The 14,808-nt window shown below is 52.9% G+C and overlaps 2 protein-coding genes across 2 annotated transcripts; both read right to left on the bottom strand.

The window, feature by feature from the left end:
• Window positions 1-401: 401 nt before the first annotated feature.
• Window positions 402-1,908, bottom strand: LOC120324394 (serine/threonine-protein kinase pim-1-like; the record flags this gene model as incomplete). The annotated part of the gene is made up of 4 exons (XM_039386895.1): window positions 1,758-1,908; window positions 1,118-1,416; window positions 974-1,024; window positions 402-768 (listed from the first exon to the last, which is right to left on the bottom strand). Coding segments are annotated over exons 1-4 (868 nt in total), but the record flags the coding sequence as incomplete, so codon positions are not given.
• Window positions 1,909-4,536: 2,628 nt separating this feature from the next.
• Window positions 4,537-14,554, bottom strand: LOC120324393 (zinc finger protein 436-like; the record flags this gene model as incomplete). Its single annotated transcript, XM_039386892.1, has 3 exons — window positions 4,537-4,837; window positions 5,051-5,127; window positions 13,992-14,554. Coding segments are annotated over 2 exons (618 nt in total), but the record flags the coding sequence as incomplete, so codon positions are not given.
• Between the last annotated feature and the right edge of the window lie 254 nt (window positions 14,555-14,808).

The raw sequence follows: 14,808 nt of genomic DNA, 5'->3' as shown, positions 1-14,808 counted from the left end.
GGTGGGGAAAAGCCATGCCTTCTCCCTGCCCCACTGCACTGCCCCCAACAATTCATCATAAGCCAAGGCAAACAAGGGGAGCGGAGCAGCCCAAGCCCCTCCTCGCCTGCACACCAAGCCAGCTGGTGCACAGTTCTGACCCCCTTCTCTGCTACCCTCACGGGGGTTTTGGTCAGGCTGGCTCCCCCCTGCCCCACACCCAGCCCAGGACAGGGTGGGTGGCACAGGCTGTCAGCAAGGCCAGGGCCCGTCTCACAATAACCCCCCAGCCCCATCCAAAAGCAACTTGGCTGAAGAACTAATCCTGTTCCCCCTCAGCAAAAGGGGCAATCTCTGGTGCCACACCCGGGCATGGCCATGCGATGCCCGGCACCAGGAGCATCCCCCGGCTGTGGGCTCACCTGCAAACTGGGTGTAGACCGTGTCCTGAAGGAAGGTGGCACATCCAAAGTCAAGGAGCTTCGCCTCTCCGGTGGCCAGGTCGAGGAGGATGTTCTGGGGCTTGATGTCCCGGTGCAGGACGCCGCAGCTGGTGCAGTGCCGCACGGCCTTCAGCACCTGGCGGAACAGCCCCCACGCCATCTCCTCCGGCAGGAACCTCCACGCCGTGATTACGCGAGAGAGGTCCCGAGAGCGCTCCGGACGCTCCATCACCAACAAGAAACTGTTGGGGAGCTCGAACCACTCCAGGAGCTGGATGACCCCAGGGAAGCCATTGGACACCTTGTCCAGCAGCACGATCTCCAGGGGGGCCCGGGTGCCGTCGGGCTGCGGGGGGACCACGGGGTCGTCAGTGGGGCTGATGCCGTGCCTGTCTGCCTGCTCCCCCTCGGCCAGCCCTGGATGCTCCCCGTCCCCCACCGAGCCCACGGCCCCTCTCCCTCCAGGTGTCCCGGCGGCTTCCACCCTGCCGGGCCTCGGCTCGTCCCCGCCCGTCCCGCCCCGCTTTCTGCCGCTGGCCCCGCTCGCTCACCAGCTCGCCCCAGCGCCGGATGAGATCCCGGGGCACGGCTTTGATGGCCACCTGCAAGCCAAGGGGAACGGCGGGTTGAGCTCGCCCGTCCCGCCCTCCTCCTCCTCCTCCTCCTCCTCCTCCTCCTCCTCCTCCTGCACTCACCGGGGCTCCGTCCGCCAGGCGGGTCCCCGCGTAGACGCGGCCGAAGCCGCCGCTGCCCAGCAGCGAACCCAGCCGGTAGCGCTTCTGCAGGGGCCCCTTCGCCTTCCGTGCGGGCGAGACGTGGCCGTCAGCGTTCGGGCCGGGGCCCGGCACGGCCCCCGAGCGCCCCTCGAGCGGCCCGGGCCGGGCTTCCCCACCCGCAGCGGGCAGCGGCGGCGGAGCTCTGCCCGGGGAACACGCCGAGGAGGCGGCAGCGGCCGCGGCGCCCGCGTCCCCCGCCGGCCCCGGCAGGCGCCGGGCTCGAGCCGGGCCGAGTCAAGGGGCGGCGAGGTCGAGCCTGTCCCACAGCCAGCCCCACCGGAGCGCCCAGAAAGCGCCACAGCCCATCCCACAGCCCATCCCACAGCCCATCCCACAGCCCGCCCCACAGGAGCGCCCAGCAGCGCCACAGCCGGCGCGCCGGGAGCCGGGCGAGGGCGGGACCGCGCCGGGCCGCCCAGGGCCGGGGACGGGGCGGCCCCGCCCGGCAGAGGGGAACGGCCGGGGCCATGGCCCGGGCCGGCAAGGGGAGGGGGGACCGGGAACGGGACAGGGACACCGGCACAGGGACACCGGGACAGGGACACCGGGACAGGGACACCGGGACAGGGACACCGGGAGACGGAGAGGAGGAAGAGCAAGAGCAGGAGAAAGACCGAGAGCGCGTCGCTAGAGCCGCTGCTGCTGCCGCCGCTGCTGCTGCCGAAGCGCCGGGGCCGTTGGTCCGTTCGTCGGTTCGTCCGTTTGTCCATTTTTCCGTTCCCTGTTTGGCCCCCGCGCGCCCCGGGGGAAGCCCCGGCTTCAGTCACGGAGCTCCCCTTCCTCCCGCACCCATGCCGAGACCACGGGCTTTTTTAGCTGCTTCACTTTATTTTGACTTCTTTGCTGGCAATCTTGCAACTTCCCGCCGCTGCTCGGACCCCATCCCGCCCGCTCGGCCCGCGCTGCTGTCGCTTCCTCCCGGGCCAGCCGGGGTCTGGACTTGTCCCTGAAGTTTGGGAAGGGGTTTGCTCAGTGAGGAGCCCCGGGACGTCCGGCCAGCGCCAGGCAGAGCCAGCCCCGGGGGAGGGCAGAGCAGGACGATCGGCAGGGGAAATGCAGCCCTTTGGGGTCAGCGCTGCTCCCCGACCACACCAGGGCTGTTCCTGTTTTCCTGCCCGCTTCGAGGGGAAAACCGGCGACTGCACAGAGGATTAAAAAGAAGAGAATTAGAAGACTATTCTTGCTGCCGTTTGGATGCCAGTCCATGCTAATAAATGCAGGCTTAATTTGGAATGGACACGATGTAGCAGCTTTTTAGGGGCCCGTGGAAAAAGGGGGGAGAACGGGGGAAAAGGGGGGGGCTGGGACCTCCAAACTGAGCAGGGAAGGGGCTGAGACTCTGAAACCGAGCAGGGCAGAGGGGAAGAAACAGCCCCAAACCGAGCCGGGGAGGGAGCTGAGGACTGTGGGGATGATGAGAAAGGGGTGGGAGAGGGGAGAAAAGGGGTGTTGGACAGTGGGTAGGGGGACAGAGGGAGGGGGGTTCCCATATGGGTCCCCCCTGTCCCCCATCAGTTGGGCCCTGGAGCGGTTCCCTGGGGCTCTGGGAGGGGGCAGATCCACACTGGGAATGTCCACTGCTTCTGTAACCCTTTCTGTGCTTGCTCTGGTCACGATTCTCCACAGGTGCCCAACCCTGGGGGCTGATGGGGGGACTCCCCCCACCCAGCAGCTGGTGCTGCAGCAGCTGTGGGGCAGAGGGGGGTGGGAAAGGGGGGTCCGGGGTGGCCCCCTGAGCTCCCAACCTGCTGTGGGGACAGAGGGCTGCTGGGGGAGCACCCCCTGACCCGTGTCCCTGCACACACAGGGCTGTTCCAGTTCCTGGGAAATTAGCTCATACATATTCGTTGCACATTTTTACATCTTCCCGAGCTACCCCAGAGTGGGCGGTGTTCCATGGAAATCTCGGGACGCGCCTTCTGCCGCCTGCGCACTTCTCTCTTGTGCTGCTCTCGGGTGGTCGCAGGGGATGAAGGCTCAAAGTCTTCCTCTCCCGCTCGCCCGGTGCCTGGGCGCTGCATCGGGCGAGCGGGGGGCGAGACCGCCCGCGGATTGACTGTGGGGGTCTCTCTGGAGGCGGGGAGCGCACAGAGCGCCATGTCGGCTGTGGGGAAGTGATGGAGGAGGCGGCGGCGGGTGCACTGCACTGTGAGTGGAAAGGCTGGAGGGCTCGGGAGGGTTTAGCGGAGGGGTTCGGGGGTTCCCGAGGGGCAGAGCGCGGGGCCTTGGAGCCCTCTTGGGGGCTGCGGGGCTCGGGGGCTTTTCCAACGCCCTGGCTGCACTGCGCAGGCGCGCCGGCGGAGAGCTCATAAAAGAACTACAACTCCCATGAAGCCCCGCGTCACGTGCTGGACCCGCCATTTCTTTTCGGGCCACAGCGCCCCTGCCGGCCCGGCGGACCGACCTCAGGGAAAGGGGATCCTGATGCCCGCCCTGAACCCCAGAGACCGCAAAACTCAGCACACAGAGATCCTACAGGGAGGGTTCAGCAGTGCGGTTCAGGGGGTCCCCCAGCCCCCAGGGTGGGGGCCTGGTGGTGCCCCCCAAAGTCCAGGGACGAGATGTACCACATCTGGGTAAGGGGATCCCAATGTCCCCAGTACAGCCCAGTGACCTCCCAGTGACTCTCAGTACGGCCCAGTAACCCCCTCAGTGACCACCCAGTGCATCCCAGTGACCTCCCACTGCCTCCCAGTGTGGCCCAATGATCCTCCAGTGAGCACCCAGTAATCCCCGGTGTGGCCCAGTAACCTCCCAGTGTCCCCTCGTGTGTCCTGGTAATCCCCCAGGAACTCCTCAGTCATCTGCCAGTGTCCCCCAGTGTGCCCCAGTTCACCTCCAGTCCCTCCCAGTGCCCTCCCAGCGCCTCTCAGTAACCCCCCAGTCCCTCCCAGTGCCCCCTGGTTCCCCCCAGTGTGTCCCAGTATCCCCCAGTAATCACCCAGTGCCCCACAAAGCCCCCCAACTGTCCCCAGTGTGTCCCCAGATGCCCTTGGCCTTTCTGTGAGCGTGGGGGGAAGGAGGGGTGTTTTTGGGGTGAGAGGGTCCAGGGGGCTCCTGGGGTGAGATGGAGGGTTGGAGACATCAGGGATGGGGTTTGGGGACAGTGGGAAGGGGTTTGGGGACAGTGGAATTGGAGGTTTCGGGGGGGGATTGAGGCCATGGGGAGGCCCTGGGGACATTGGAGACACCAGGGGGGTCTCGGGGTGTCAAGGGGGGGGTGGGGACACCAAGATGGTCTTGGGGACACCAGGGGGGTCTCAGGACTCACCTGCTCGTGGTGCTGCCCCTCCTCTCTCCCCCCAGCCCCATTAACCCCCCCTTCCCCAGGCGGTTCCTTTGCCCATGGGCAGCAAAGCCCCCACTGCTTCTGCAACTGGAGAGTGTTGGAGCCGTGGACCATTAACATTCCAGTCTCTCCCAGCTCTGCATCCCAAAAGTCGAGAGGGATCAGTCTGTCACCTCAAAGTGAATCAATCCCATTGAAAATGGCTCGATCCCATTCCAAAACCTCTGTGTTTCTTATTTTCCCTATGTAATTCTGGGGCAGCCGGTGCCACTCCTCAGCTCTCAGCAGGCTGAGGCTTGGCCTTGCACTTTTGCCTTTGCTGGATTTCTTCATCAAATATTTCTCTCTCCCTGAAAAGAAACATATGGAAGGTTTTCAATAATCTGGACATCTTTAGACCATCTGGACAAATGACAGTTTGCAGTGTTGGAACAGCTCAGCCAGAACGTTTTCCGTGTTTAATCATTTGTTCCCATCCCTCCCAGGAGGGAGGACACTGAACTCTTCCACAGAAACAGAAAACTAGTAACAAAAATTCAGAGACTACTGAAAACGAAAAATACCTTTTGCTCACAGGTGGCCCTTTCATGTCCTTCTCTTCTGCCTTCCTGCAATCCATGTTATCCACGGCAGCAGTTGCCTAGATGATGGCCCAAAAAAGCTTTTTAATTCATTTATAATCATTCCAGAAAACTGAATCACAGCTGGGGTGTGTGTAGTCGGTTGTAGTTGGCTTCCCACCAAACCCCACAGACTACAGCAAAAACCTTCCAAAGGAAAAAAAACAGAATAGCAAAAGCTATAGCAAAAATATATATGTATTTTACATATACCACAGATATATATAATTAAAACACTGTGTACATATAACACGCAAACCCCAAACAATCCCGAAAGGGAAAAGGATAGGGAAAAGGAAAGAGAAAGGGAAAAAAGGGACAAAAAGGAAAAAAACCAAACCGAAACAACAGAAACCCGAGGCAGGAATGCACAATTACAATCAGTAAAGAACTAGCAAAAGAATATCTTACTACTCTCCTTGGGACAGCAGAATCGCGCTGAACGACCGCCGGCACCCTCTGCCTCCCAAGGTCTACAAGGGCTCACTAGACCTCACTCCCCCACACAGCAGAACCGACAGCAGGGAACCTGTGCCTTCAGAACCACTGGAAGGGAAGAGAGCGAAGGCTTCTCTTCCCTTCTTATTTATACCCTGGCTTACGTAAAAATCATAGGGAATACTGGGAACATGGCCACTTCCTTGGTTACAAACTGGTCACCGAGGAAAGGCCCAGACTAAAACTACCAGAGTGTGGGAGACCAAACAGGTGTTCAGGCTGGAGAGCCAGAGGCAGCTCCCCAGAGAGAAGCCTCAGAGATAGCGATGGAATCCATCAGACGGCGTTGGGCACTCTGTGAGACTGAGAGAAGAAGCTGCTAACTTCAGGGGAAGGATACCTGCGGTGAACACCTGCTACCAAAGTTAAAAATGAGAAGGAAAAGACTGTTTTAGCTAACCCTACTTATGAAATATGAATTAATTTATAATTAAGAATGACAGTGTGTTGTTAGAAAAATTTGAATAGTGTGGATAAGTTAGAAAAAGTGTGTGACAGTGTGTTAAATAGGTCCATGCGTGCCTCCTTCCCTGTAGCCTAAAACTTCCTGCGCTAGGTGGGATAAAAATGCTTCAATGTAAACATTGCATGCTTTTTTTCCCACCATTCCAGGCAACTCTGTTCCCTTCTACTGGACAAAGAGGACAAAAGAATAAAACCTCTATTTTTAGTGATGCAGTCAGATTGTGTAATTTAATAGCCAACAACAGTAAAAGAGTTTATTACTGTGTCAGAAAAGATTTTAGGCGTCGGCATTTGGTGCCCGAAGTAGGGACTTGGTTCTGATTCCTTATATTTAGGAATGGACCAGGAATAGCAGGTGGTGGTTACAGGTCCCTTACCTCGGTGACGCAGCGTGATCGAACTCCGGAGATGGTGCCAGAATCCCTCGCTGCAGGACAGGGAGGTGAGCGGTCGTGAACAATTTAAGAATAGTCAATAATTAGAAGAAAATCGTAATAATGGGGTTAAATATGTCCTCTGAACAAAAAGATGTGCATGAATTTATGAAATGCCTGTTCAAAGAGCATGGGTCGAAGGTAGAAGATCTACCACTACAGAATCTGCTTCTTTGGGCACAGAAAACTCAACTCGGTTTAACTGTTTCAAATGTTTTTAACGTCTCAGAGCGGGATCGTATAGGAATTAAGCTCTGGAATGCTGTGACCCAAGGGGACAAACAAGTGGCCAGCATCTTGAGACTGTGGCACTTAGTCTTTGAGACTCTACAAGATAGATCTTCTAAAAAAACACCACTCCCGGAGCAAAAACAAATTGAAAAACCCGCCGACTCACCCCAGGAGGTGGAGAAAGGGGGAACCAGCTCACAAGCTACGGAGCTGCCACACACGGGAAACCCTCACCCCCAAGTGCCCTTTGCCATCGCAGCGTCCGTGGGAGGGGGGCTCTCGGGAGGCACAGCCACCGCAGACGCGGGCCGGGTCCTGCCACATCCATCCACCCTTCCGCCCGTGCTGAGTCCTGAGCGAGCAGACACGGCTGCTCTGGTGCCACTCGACTCCATTCCTCTCCCTGGGAAGCTGGAGAGATCCCCCCTCTCTCCCCGCCAGCTCAAGAATTTCCAACTGTGCCACTCCAAGATGGCGCTGGGTCCCTCCCAGAGGGGAGGGGCGAGTCCGCCCCAGGAAGTGAATCCTGCCGTGAGGTCACTGCTCTGCGCTTCTGAGTTCCTGCCTGCTCCAGTTCCGGGTGGGAACTCTTGGGAGCCGTGTCCTTACAATCCAGGACAAGAGCAAACTTTATTCCCTGCCGATCCAAAAGACAGACGGGCTCCTGTTAGGAAAGCAGCAGCAGAGGAAGGAGATTTGCATATGATGCAAGCCTTCCCAGTTATCTTTACAGCCGGTCAGCAACCCCACTGGGAACCTGTCCCATATCCGGTTTTAAAAGACTTACGGCAGGCTGTTATGGAATACGGGCTGGAGGCTCCATTTACAAGAGGGCTTTTAGATTCTTTGTTTGGCACCTTTGTGCTGACTCCTTATGACTGTGCAGGAATAGCGAGAATGCTCCTTACTACCATGCAATACACATTATTTGAAGCAGAATGGAAAAAGTAAAGTAAAGAAGCAGGCAGAAGAGATGTCACCTATGATCCGAGTGCCAATTGCACATATTAAAATATTCTTATGGGGGAGGGACCTTATGCGACAGCAGCAGCTCAGGCTCAAATCCCATTGCTTGATTTGACTCTTGCTAAAAATCTAGCTTTACAAGCACTTAGGAAAGTACCAGACACAGGGGCGGCTACACAGTCCTTTATGATGATAAAACAAGGTGTTAAGGAACCGTTTATGCAATATGCAGAGCGGCTACGAAACGCAATAAACAAACAAATAGATTATGCTCCAGCACAAGAAACTGTCCTTAAAAATATAGTGATAGAACATGCCAGTGAAGACTGCCAAAAAATACTGCGTGCATTATGTAATCCTACCATTGCAGAGATGCTTGAAGCCTGCAGAAACGTAGGCTCACAAGCTTCCAAAACTGCTTCTTTAGCAGAGGCACTGGTCACCTTTAAAGACCCTCCTCTAGATTACGAGCCTCAACCAGATTCCCAGCCACAACCATTGTGCTGTGAGTGTGGACAGAAGGGACACTTTCAAAAAAATTGTCCCATGAAAAAACACAGTGCTAAGCCTGCAATGTGCCCTCGTTGTCACAAGGGGAATGCCACTCCAAATATGCAAAGGATGGATCCCTATTGCATCATCCAGGTAAAGGGAAGAAGCCTTCGGGAAACAGATATGAGCGTGCAGAGAGGTCGTGCAAAGACAAACATAGCCTCCAAACTTCAAGCCTTTCACTTAAGCCAGCTAGTTCTCTGCAAACACGCACTGCAGGCAATGCTGGAATAGACTTGAGCCCTTCGAAATCCTTCAAACTCTTTGATAATGAAATACATGTAGTCTCTACAGGAATTCAAAGTCCTCTAGAGGATGGCCACAGCGGTTTGCTGATAGGTCGTACATCAACCTCTGCACTAGGTGTGTGCATACTGCCTGGAATTATAGATGCCAACTTTGTGGGAGAGAGAAAAATAATGCTGTGGACACCTGCACCCCCTGTCCATATAGAGGCAGGCACTCCCATTGCTCAGCTTATCCTGATCCAACAAAGTTTAACTCGAATCAGGGAGAAAGGCCAGACTTTAGCACAACAAAAGACAGATGGGAGATAGATGATTTTCTCTCCTGGGTTCAGCCCTTGTCAGCACAATGCCCAGTTCTGCATTGCTCCTTATACAATTCTGGAGAAAAGAGACTATCCACCTGAGAGGTTTGGCAGACATGGGTGCCAATGTGACCTTGATCTCTATTCGAGATTGGCCACCCTTCTGGCCGCTTATGGAGCCAGAGAAGGCACTGAGGGGAGTGGCAGGAGTTACAGCACCACAACAAAGCTTGCATCCAATTACAATCACAGGCCCTGAGAAGCGTACAGCCACAGTTCATCCCTTTGTTTTGGACTTGCCAATCACACTGTGGGGCTGAGATGCTTTGGGACAATGGGGACTTGGTCTCACTACAAATTTTTTCCAGAGGCCACTGAACATCAGCTGGTCCCCGCCCTAACCTGGACGACTGATGAACTGGTGTGGGTGGATCAGTGGCCGCTCAGAAAGGACAAGCTGCAATATCTTCAAGTGCTTGTTCAAGAACAACTTTCAGCAGGACACATTTGTGCTTCTACCAGTCCCTGGAATTCCCCAGTGTTTGTGATCCAAAAAAGAAGTGGCAAGTAGCATCTATTGCACGATCTAAGATGCATTAATGAAGTCATCAAGCCAATGGGAGCTGTCCAACTAGGCCTGCCTTTGCCATCAGTGCTGCCTCAAAACTGGCCACTTACTATCATTGACTTAAAGGACTGTTTCTTTTCCATTCCTTTACACCCCAGAGATGCAAAGTTTGCTTTTTCAGTGCCATCTATTAACACCAGTGAACTGCATGCTCGCTATCACTGGAAAGTCCTACCTCAAGGGATGAAGAATAGTCCAGTCATATGTCAACTGTTTGTGTCCACTGCGCTGTCACCTGTATGTCAGCAGTATCCAGAAGTCTGCATATATCACTACAGGGATGACATCTTAATCTGTGCAGCTGATAAGGAACTAATGCAAAGAGCCCTCAAAGCAACAGTTGGCAACCTATGGCCTTCAAGTGTCACCAGAAAAAGTACAACAAGAATCTCCTTGGTATTACCTGGGATGGAAAATAACCCAAACAGCCATTCATCCCCAGCGTGTTTCTCTGTCAAACTCAGTGCAAACCCTCAATGATTTGCAAAGACTGCTGGGAGCTATTAACTGGCTCAGATCTATTTTGGATATTTCCACTGACGAACTCCATCCATTGTTTTGCCTGCTTAAAGGAGATCCAGAACTAACTTCGCTCAGACAGGTAACACCAGAAGCTGTTACTGCTTTGCATGCTGTAGAGCAAAACCTCAGTTCCTGCCAGGCCAGTCACCGTCTCTTAGATGAGCCAGTAGCGTTAGTTACCTTGAAGGGACTCGCTTAACCTTTTGGCCTCTTGGGCCAGTTGTACAAGAACAATACTCAGTTTTGTTTATGGGAATGGGTTTTTCCAGCTCATCAGTTTTCTAAAACAGTAACGACTCAGCCAGAAATGATATCACGCATATTTCAGAGAGGCTGCATTAGGTGCTGGGAACTTGCAGGGTGTGACCCACGTACTGTGTATTTGCCAATGACAACAGAGCATTTACAATGGCTAGAGAAGGCTAGTTTTGAATTTCAAACTGCCTTAAGTGATTTTGCAGGTCAGCTAAGTATTCACCTACCTGCTTGTTCTATTTTACAGTGTTTAAACAACTTTCCTTTGAAGCTGAGAACACACTGCTCCCCTATTCCTTTAACAGATGCACAAACTGTCTTTACTGGCGGTTCAGGAAAAACGGGAAATGGAGTCGTAGTGTGGCAGAAAGATAATGACAGGCAACAGGATATACATCATGTGATGGGTCACCACAGCTTGTAGAATTATCAGCAGTAATCTGCACACTTACACTCTTTCCAGGACCTTTAAACATAGTTTCTGATTCTCAGTATGTTGTGGGAGTGGTTCAACAAATTGAACACTCCTATCTGAAAGAAGTCAATCATGCGGCACTGTTTGCCCTATTCAAAAATTACTGTTTCTAGTTGAAAAGAGGCAATTTGCATTTTTCATCATGCCATGTGCATTCTCATACCTTGCCTCCTGGTCCAATTTCAGGAGGTAATCGACGTGCAGATGCACTTGCAGGAGCAGTAATAGTACCTCAGTGATTTGAGCAAGCCGAATTGTCACATCAATTTTTTCATCAAAATGCAAGGGCATTAAAAAGATAATTTGATCTCACATCAGAGCAAGCTCATTCTATCATAGCATCCTGTCCAGACTGTCAGCTAATCACTCCCATTGCTCCTGAAGGAACCAACCCTTGAGGACTGTAACCCCTGCAGCTGTGGCAAGCAGATGTAACACACATATCCTCTTTTGGCAAACTGAAATATGTACATGTCTCCATTGACACGTTTTCAGGATTTCTAGTAGCTACAGCTCATTCTGGGGAGAAAAGCTGGGATGTACAATGTCACCTCCTTACAGCCTTTGCACACATGGGAGTACCTAAGCAAATTAAAACAGACACTGGACCTTCTTATATGTCCAAACGCACAAAAGAATTTTTTGAACAATGGGGAATACAACATCTAACAAGTATTCCACACACCCCCACAGGTCAGGCTGTAATTGAGTGTGCACACTGCACACTCAAAGACGTTGCAGAAACAGAAAAGAGGAAGTTCAGGTTTAACTCCCCAGGAGTGTTTAAATAAGGCTTTATATGTGCTTAACTTTCTAAATAGAATAGTAGGAGATCTCTCTGCAGCACAGCGTCACTTTGTCCCAGCACATGTTTCCACAGAGAGGAAGGCAGAAGTAATGTTCAGAGATCCAGTTACTAGAGAATGGCAAGGTCCTTGTCCCTTAATAACCTGGGGAAAAGGTTATGCTTGTGTCTCCACAGATCGAGCACCGCGATGGATACCTTCACGTTTCGTGCAACCCTACCTTGCATCATCTTCATAACAACAGCCATGCCTCCTGACTGGACCACCTTTGTCACCCAGAACGTCGGGGTGACACTCGCCAATGCAACCGGGACTGACACATTGTGTTTGTCTGTGGCTGCCCCAACTGATCCGTTCCGTACCTGTTTAGCAGGCCTTCCTTTCAATTGCACCCAGTGGATTACCTTTCTACACCAGTACTTGCCACAATTCTCTAACCTTCACAAGGCACAATGTGCCAATAACCAAAACCTTGAAAATAATTTTCCTTGAATTCCAATAGAACCCCAAGAAATTAATGTCATGGGCAGTCTGACTGCACCTTTCTGTTTTCAATTTGATCCCTCAGATTCAAATTCAAATCATTATTTGGCAATTGGCGTATCTCCTTCTGGAACATACCAAAAGGCTCGTTTTTGGTGTAAATCACCCAATTCTACAGTATTAAAATCAGGGGCGACACCTCTTGGCTTGCCCAATGGTATTTTCTTAATCTGTGGGCTGTGATTCTGGAAAGGTATTCCCACTAGAGCAAAAGGAGGACCGTGCACATTTGGAAAATTAACATCATTTAACCCTCACAAATTACCCATAAGCAACACACATTCAAAAGAGGCAAAAAAGATTCGTGCAACGATACAATAAGAATTGCAATTCAAGAGTACATATCTGGGGCCCAGCAGAAAGAGTATTCTCCAGTCTTGTAGCTGGAATTGGAACAGCTCATGCCTTGACCACCTTGGATAGACCAGGCTGCTGGCTTGCCAAGTTCAGCAGCTGACGCCTTACTAACCGATGTCAGTTCAATTAGGAAAGCCACTTTGTAGAATAGAGCAGCCATTGATTTTTTGCTATTGGCTCGTGGACATGGTTGCAAAGTTTTTGAAGGCCTTTGCTGCATGAATCTTTCTGGTCACTCAGAGTTGATTCATCAAAGCCTTGCTCAATTAAAAACCCTAACAGCGCAGCTTAATGCAGAGAAGGACCAAGGTTTAGACAGTTTGTTTAGCTGGCTAGATATTTTTAACCTAGGTCCAAAACTCAAGAAAGTTGCCATTGTAGCTGTAACTGGAATTTTTGTGTTTTTCTGTATTTTGCTTAGTGTGCCATGTTTTCTTTCTTGTGTGTCACGTTTGGTTCGCTGTAGCTTTGCACAAGTTTTAGTGTTTCAATTAGAAAATAAAAAAGGGGGAATTGGGGGAAACCAGATGTGTTCAGGCTAGGGAGCCAGAGGCAGCTGCCCAGCAAGAGGCCTCAGAGATAACACTGGAATCCATCAACCGGCCTTGGGCATGCTGTGAGTGAGAGAAGAAGCTGCTGACTTCAGCACAAGGATACCTGTGATGAACACCTGCTACCAAAGTTAAAAATGAGAGAGAAGAGACTGCTTAAATTAATCCCACTTATGAAATATTAGATAAAATATTTAGAAATATTTAATAGCCAACAACAGTATAAAAGTTTAAAACTGTGCCAGAATAGATTTTAGGCATCGGCAGGTTGGGACCCAAAAAGTGTTCAGGGAGGACATTGGGGATTGAGGGGAAAATGGGAAAGTGGGAGAAACAGGGAGAAGGGTGGAAAAGGGGGGGTGGTCTGGCAGGTCCCACAGTCCCATGAGGGTCTTTGGGCACAGGGGAGCTGGGAAAGGGAGGTGGCCCCCTGAGCTCCCAAATTCCTGTGCGGTGCTGGGAGCTGCTGAATGCAATCTCAGCCTTGGATTATGCCAACATTTTCAGATTAGAGGAATTACAGAGCTGTGACTGAACCACTTTTGTCCCCCAGGTTTTAATGATGGCAAGTCAGATCTGTTGATAGAAATGAATTATTTAGGGTTACAAATGATCAGACAAAAGGTCTTCAGCAGAATTAAGCACAATATACACACTAAAACTACCAGGAGTACAGGATAAGATAGGACAGTGCTCTACACTAAAGCAATTGTTGAAGCAATTCCACTAAAGCTGGCACAAAAGCAATAATTCTTAATTAGAGATGGATGGAACTCCCCCAGACCAACGCTCCTGGGGAGATCTCTGCTCTCAACCTCCAGCAGTGACCTTGGGGGGTCCCCAGCCAAGGCAGGAATCTCCACACACCCCCAGGAAGGGTTCTGTTGGAAGAAGCTGCCCCTGGGAAAGGGGACTGGCCCTTTGTGGTCAAAAGGGATGGACTGACAGTCACTGGACTCCTGGGGTTGCCTCACCAACAGGGGATTCATTGGGGGTGGAAGCAGTGGCCAAAGCTGTTCCCACAGCAGGGGCACTTTTAGGGTGCCCTTACCGGTGGGTCCGTTGGTGTGTGGTCAAGTTACCGCTCTGGGTGAAACTCTTCCCACACTCCCCACACTTGTAGGGCCTCTCCCCGGTGTGAATGCGCCGGTGCCTGACGAGGTGGGAGTTCTGGCTAAAGCCCTTCCCACAATCGGTGCAGCGGAAGGGCCTCTCATCCGTGTGCGTCCGGTGGTGCAGGAGGAGATCTGAGCTGGTCTGAAACATCTTCCCACACTCCAAGCACTTGTAGGGCCGTTCCCCAGTGTGGATGTGCTGGTGCTTGAGAAGGTGGGAGATCTGCCTGAAGCTCTTCCCACATTCCCCACACGAGTAGGGCCGTGCCCCAGTGTGGATGCGCTGGTGTTGGATCAGGTTGGAGTTGTTCCTGAACCTCTTCCCACATTCCCTACACGTGTAGGGCAGCTCCCCGGTGTGGATGCGCTGATGGGTGAGGAGGGTGGAGCTCTCCCTGAAGCTCATCCCACATTCCCCACACGTGTAGGGCCGTTCCTCAGTGTGGATGTGCTGGTGGGTACGGAGGTGGGTGCGGAGGTGGGAGCTCTGCCTGAAGCTCTTCCCACATTCCCTACATGTGTAGGGCCGTTCCCCCCTGTGGATGTGCTGGTGGCTGAGGAGCATGGTGCTTGTCCTGAAGCTCTTCCCACATTCCAAACACCTGAATGGCTTCTCCCTGCTGGGAGGCTGCTCAGAGACCACTAGGTTGGAGCTCTGCCTCAGGTTCCCGCCGCCTTCCCTTTCCTCCTCAGAGCACCCTGGGCTGGCTTTGGAGCCCCTCCTGCGGGGGGATCTCCGGCCCTTTTCCTCCC

Source organism: Pipra filicauda, unplaced genomic scaffold, assembly GCF_003945595.2.
Source record: "Pipra filicauda isolate LSUMZ 115617 unplaced genomic scaffold, ASM394559v2 scaffold1207_size22566_pilon, whole genome shotgun sequence".
NCBI lineage: Eukaryota > Metazoa > Chordata > Aves > Passeriformes > Pipridae > Pipra > Pipra filicauda.
The sequence above is the reverse complement of the archived record's forward strand: the minus strand, read 5'-3'. Positions and strand labels throughout refer to the sequence as shown.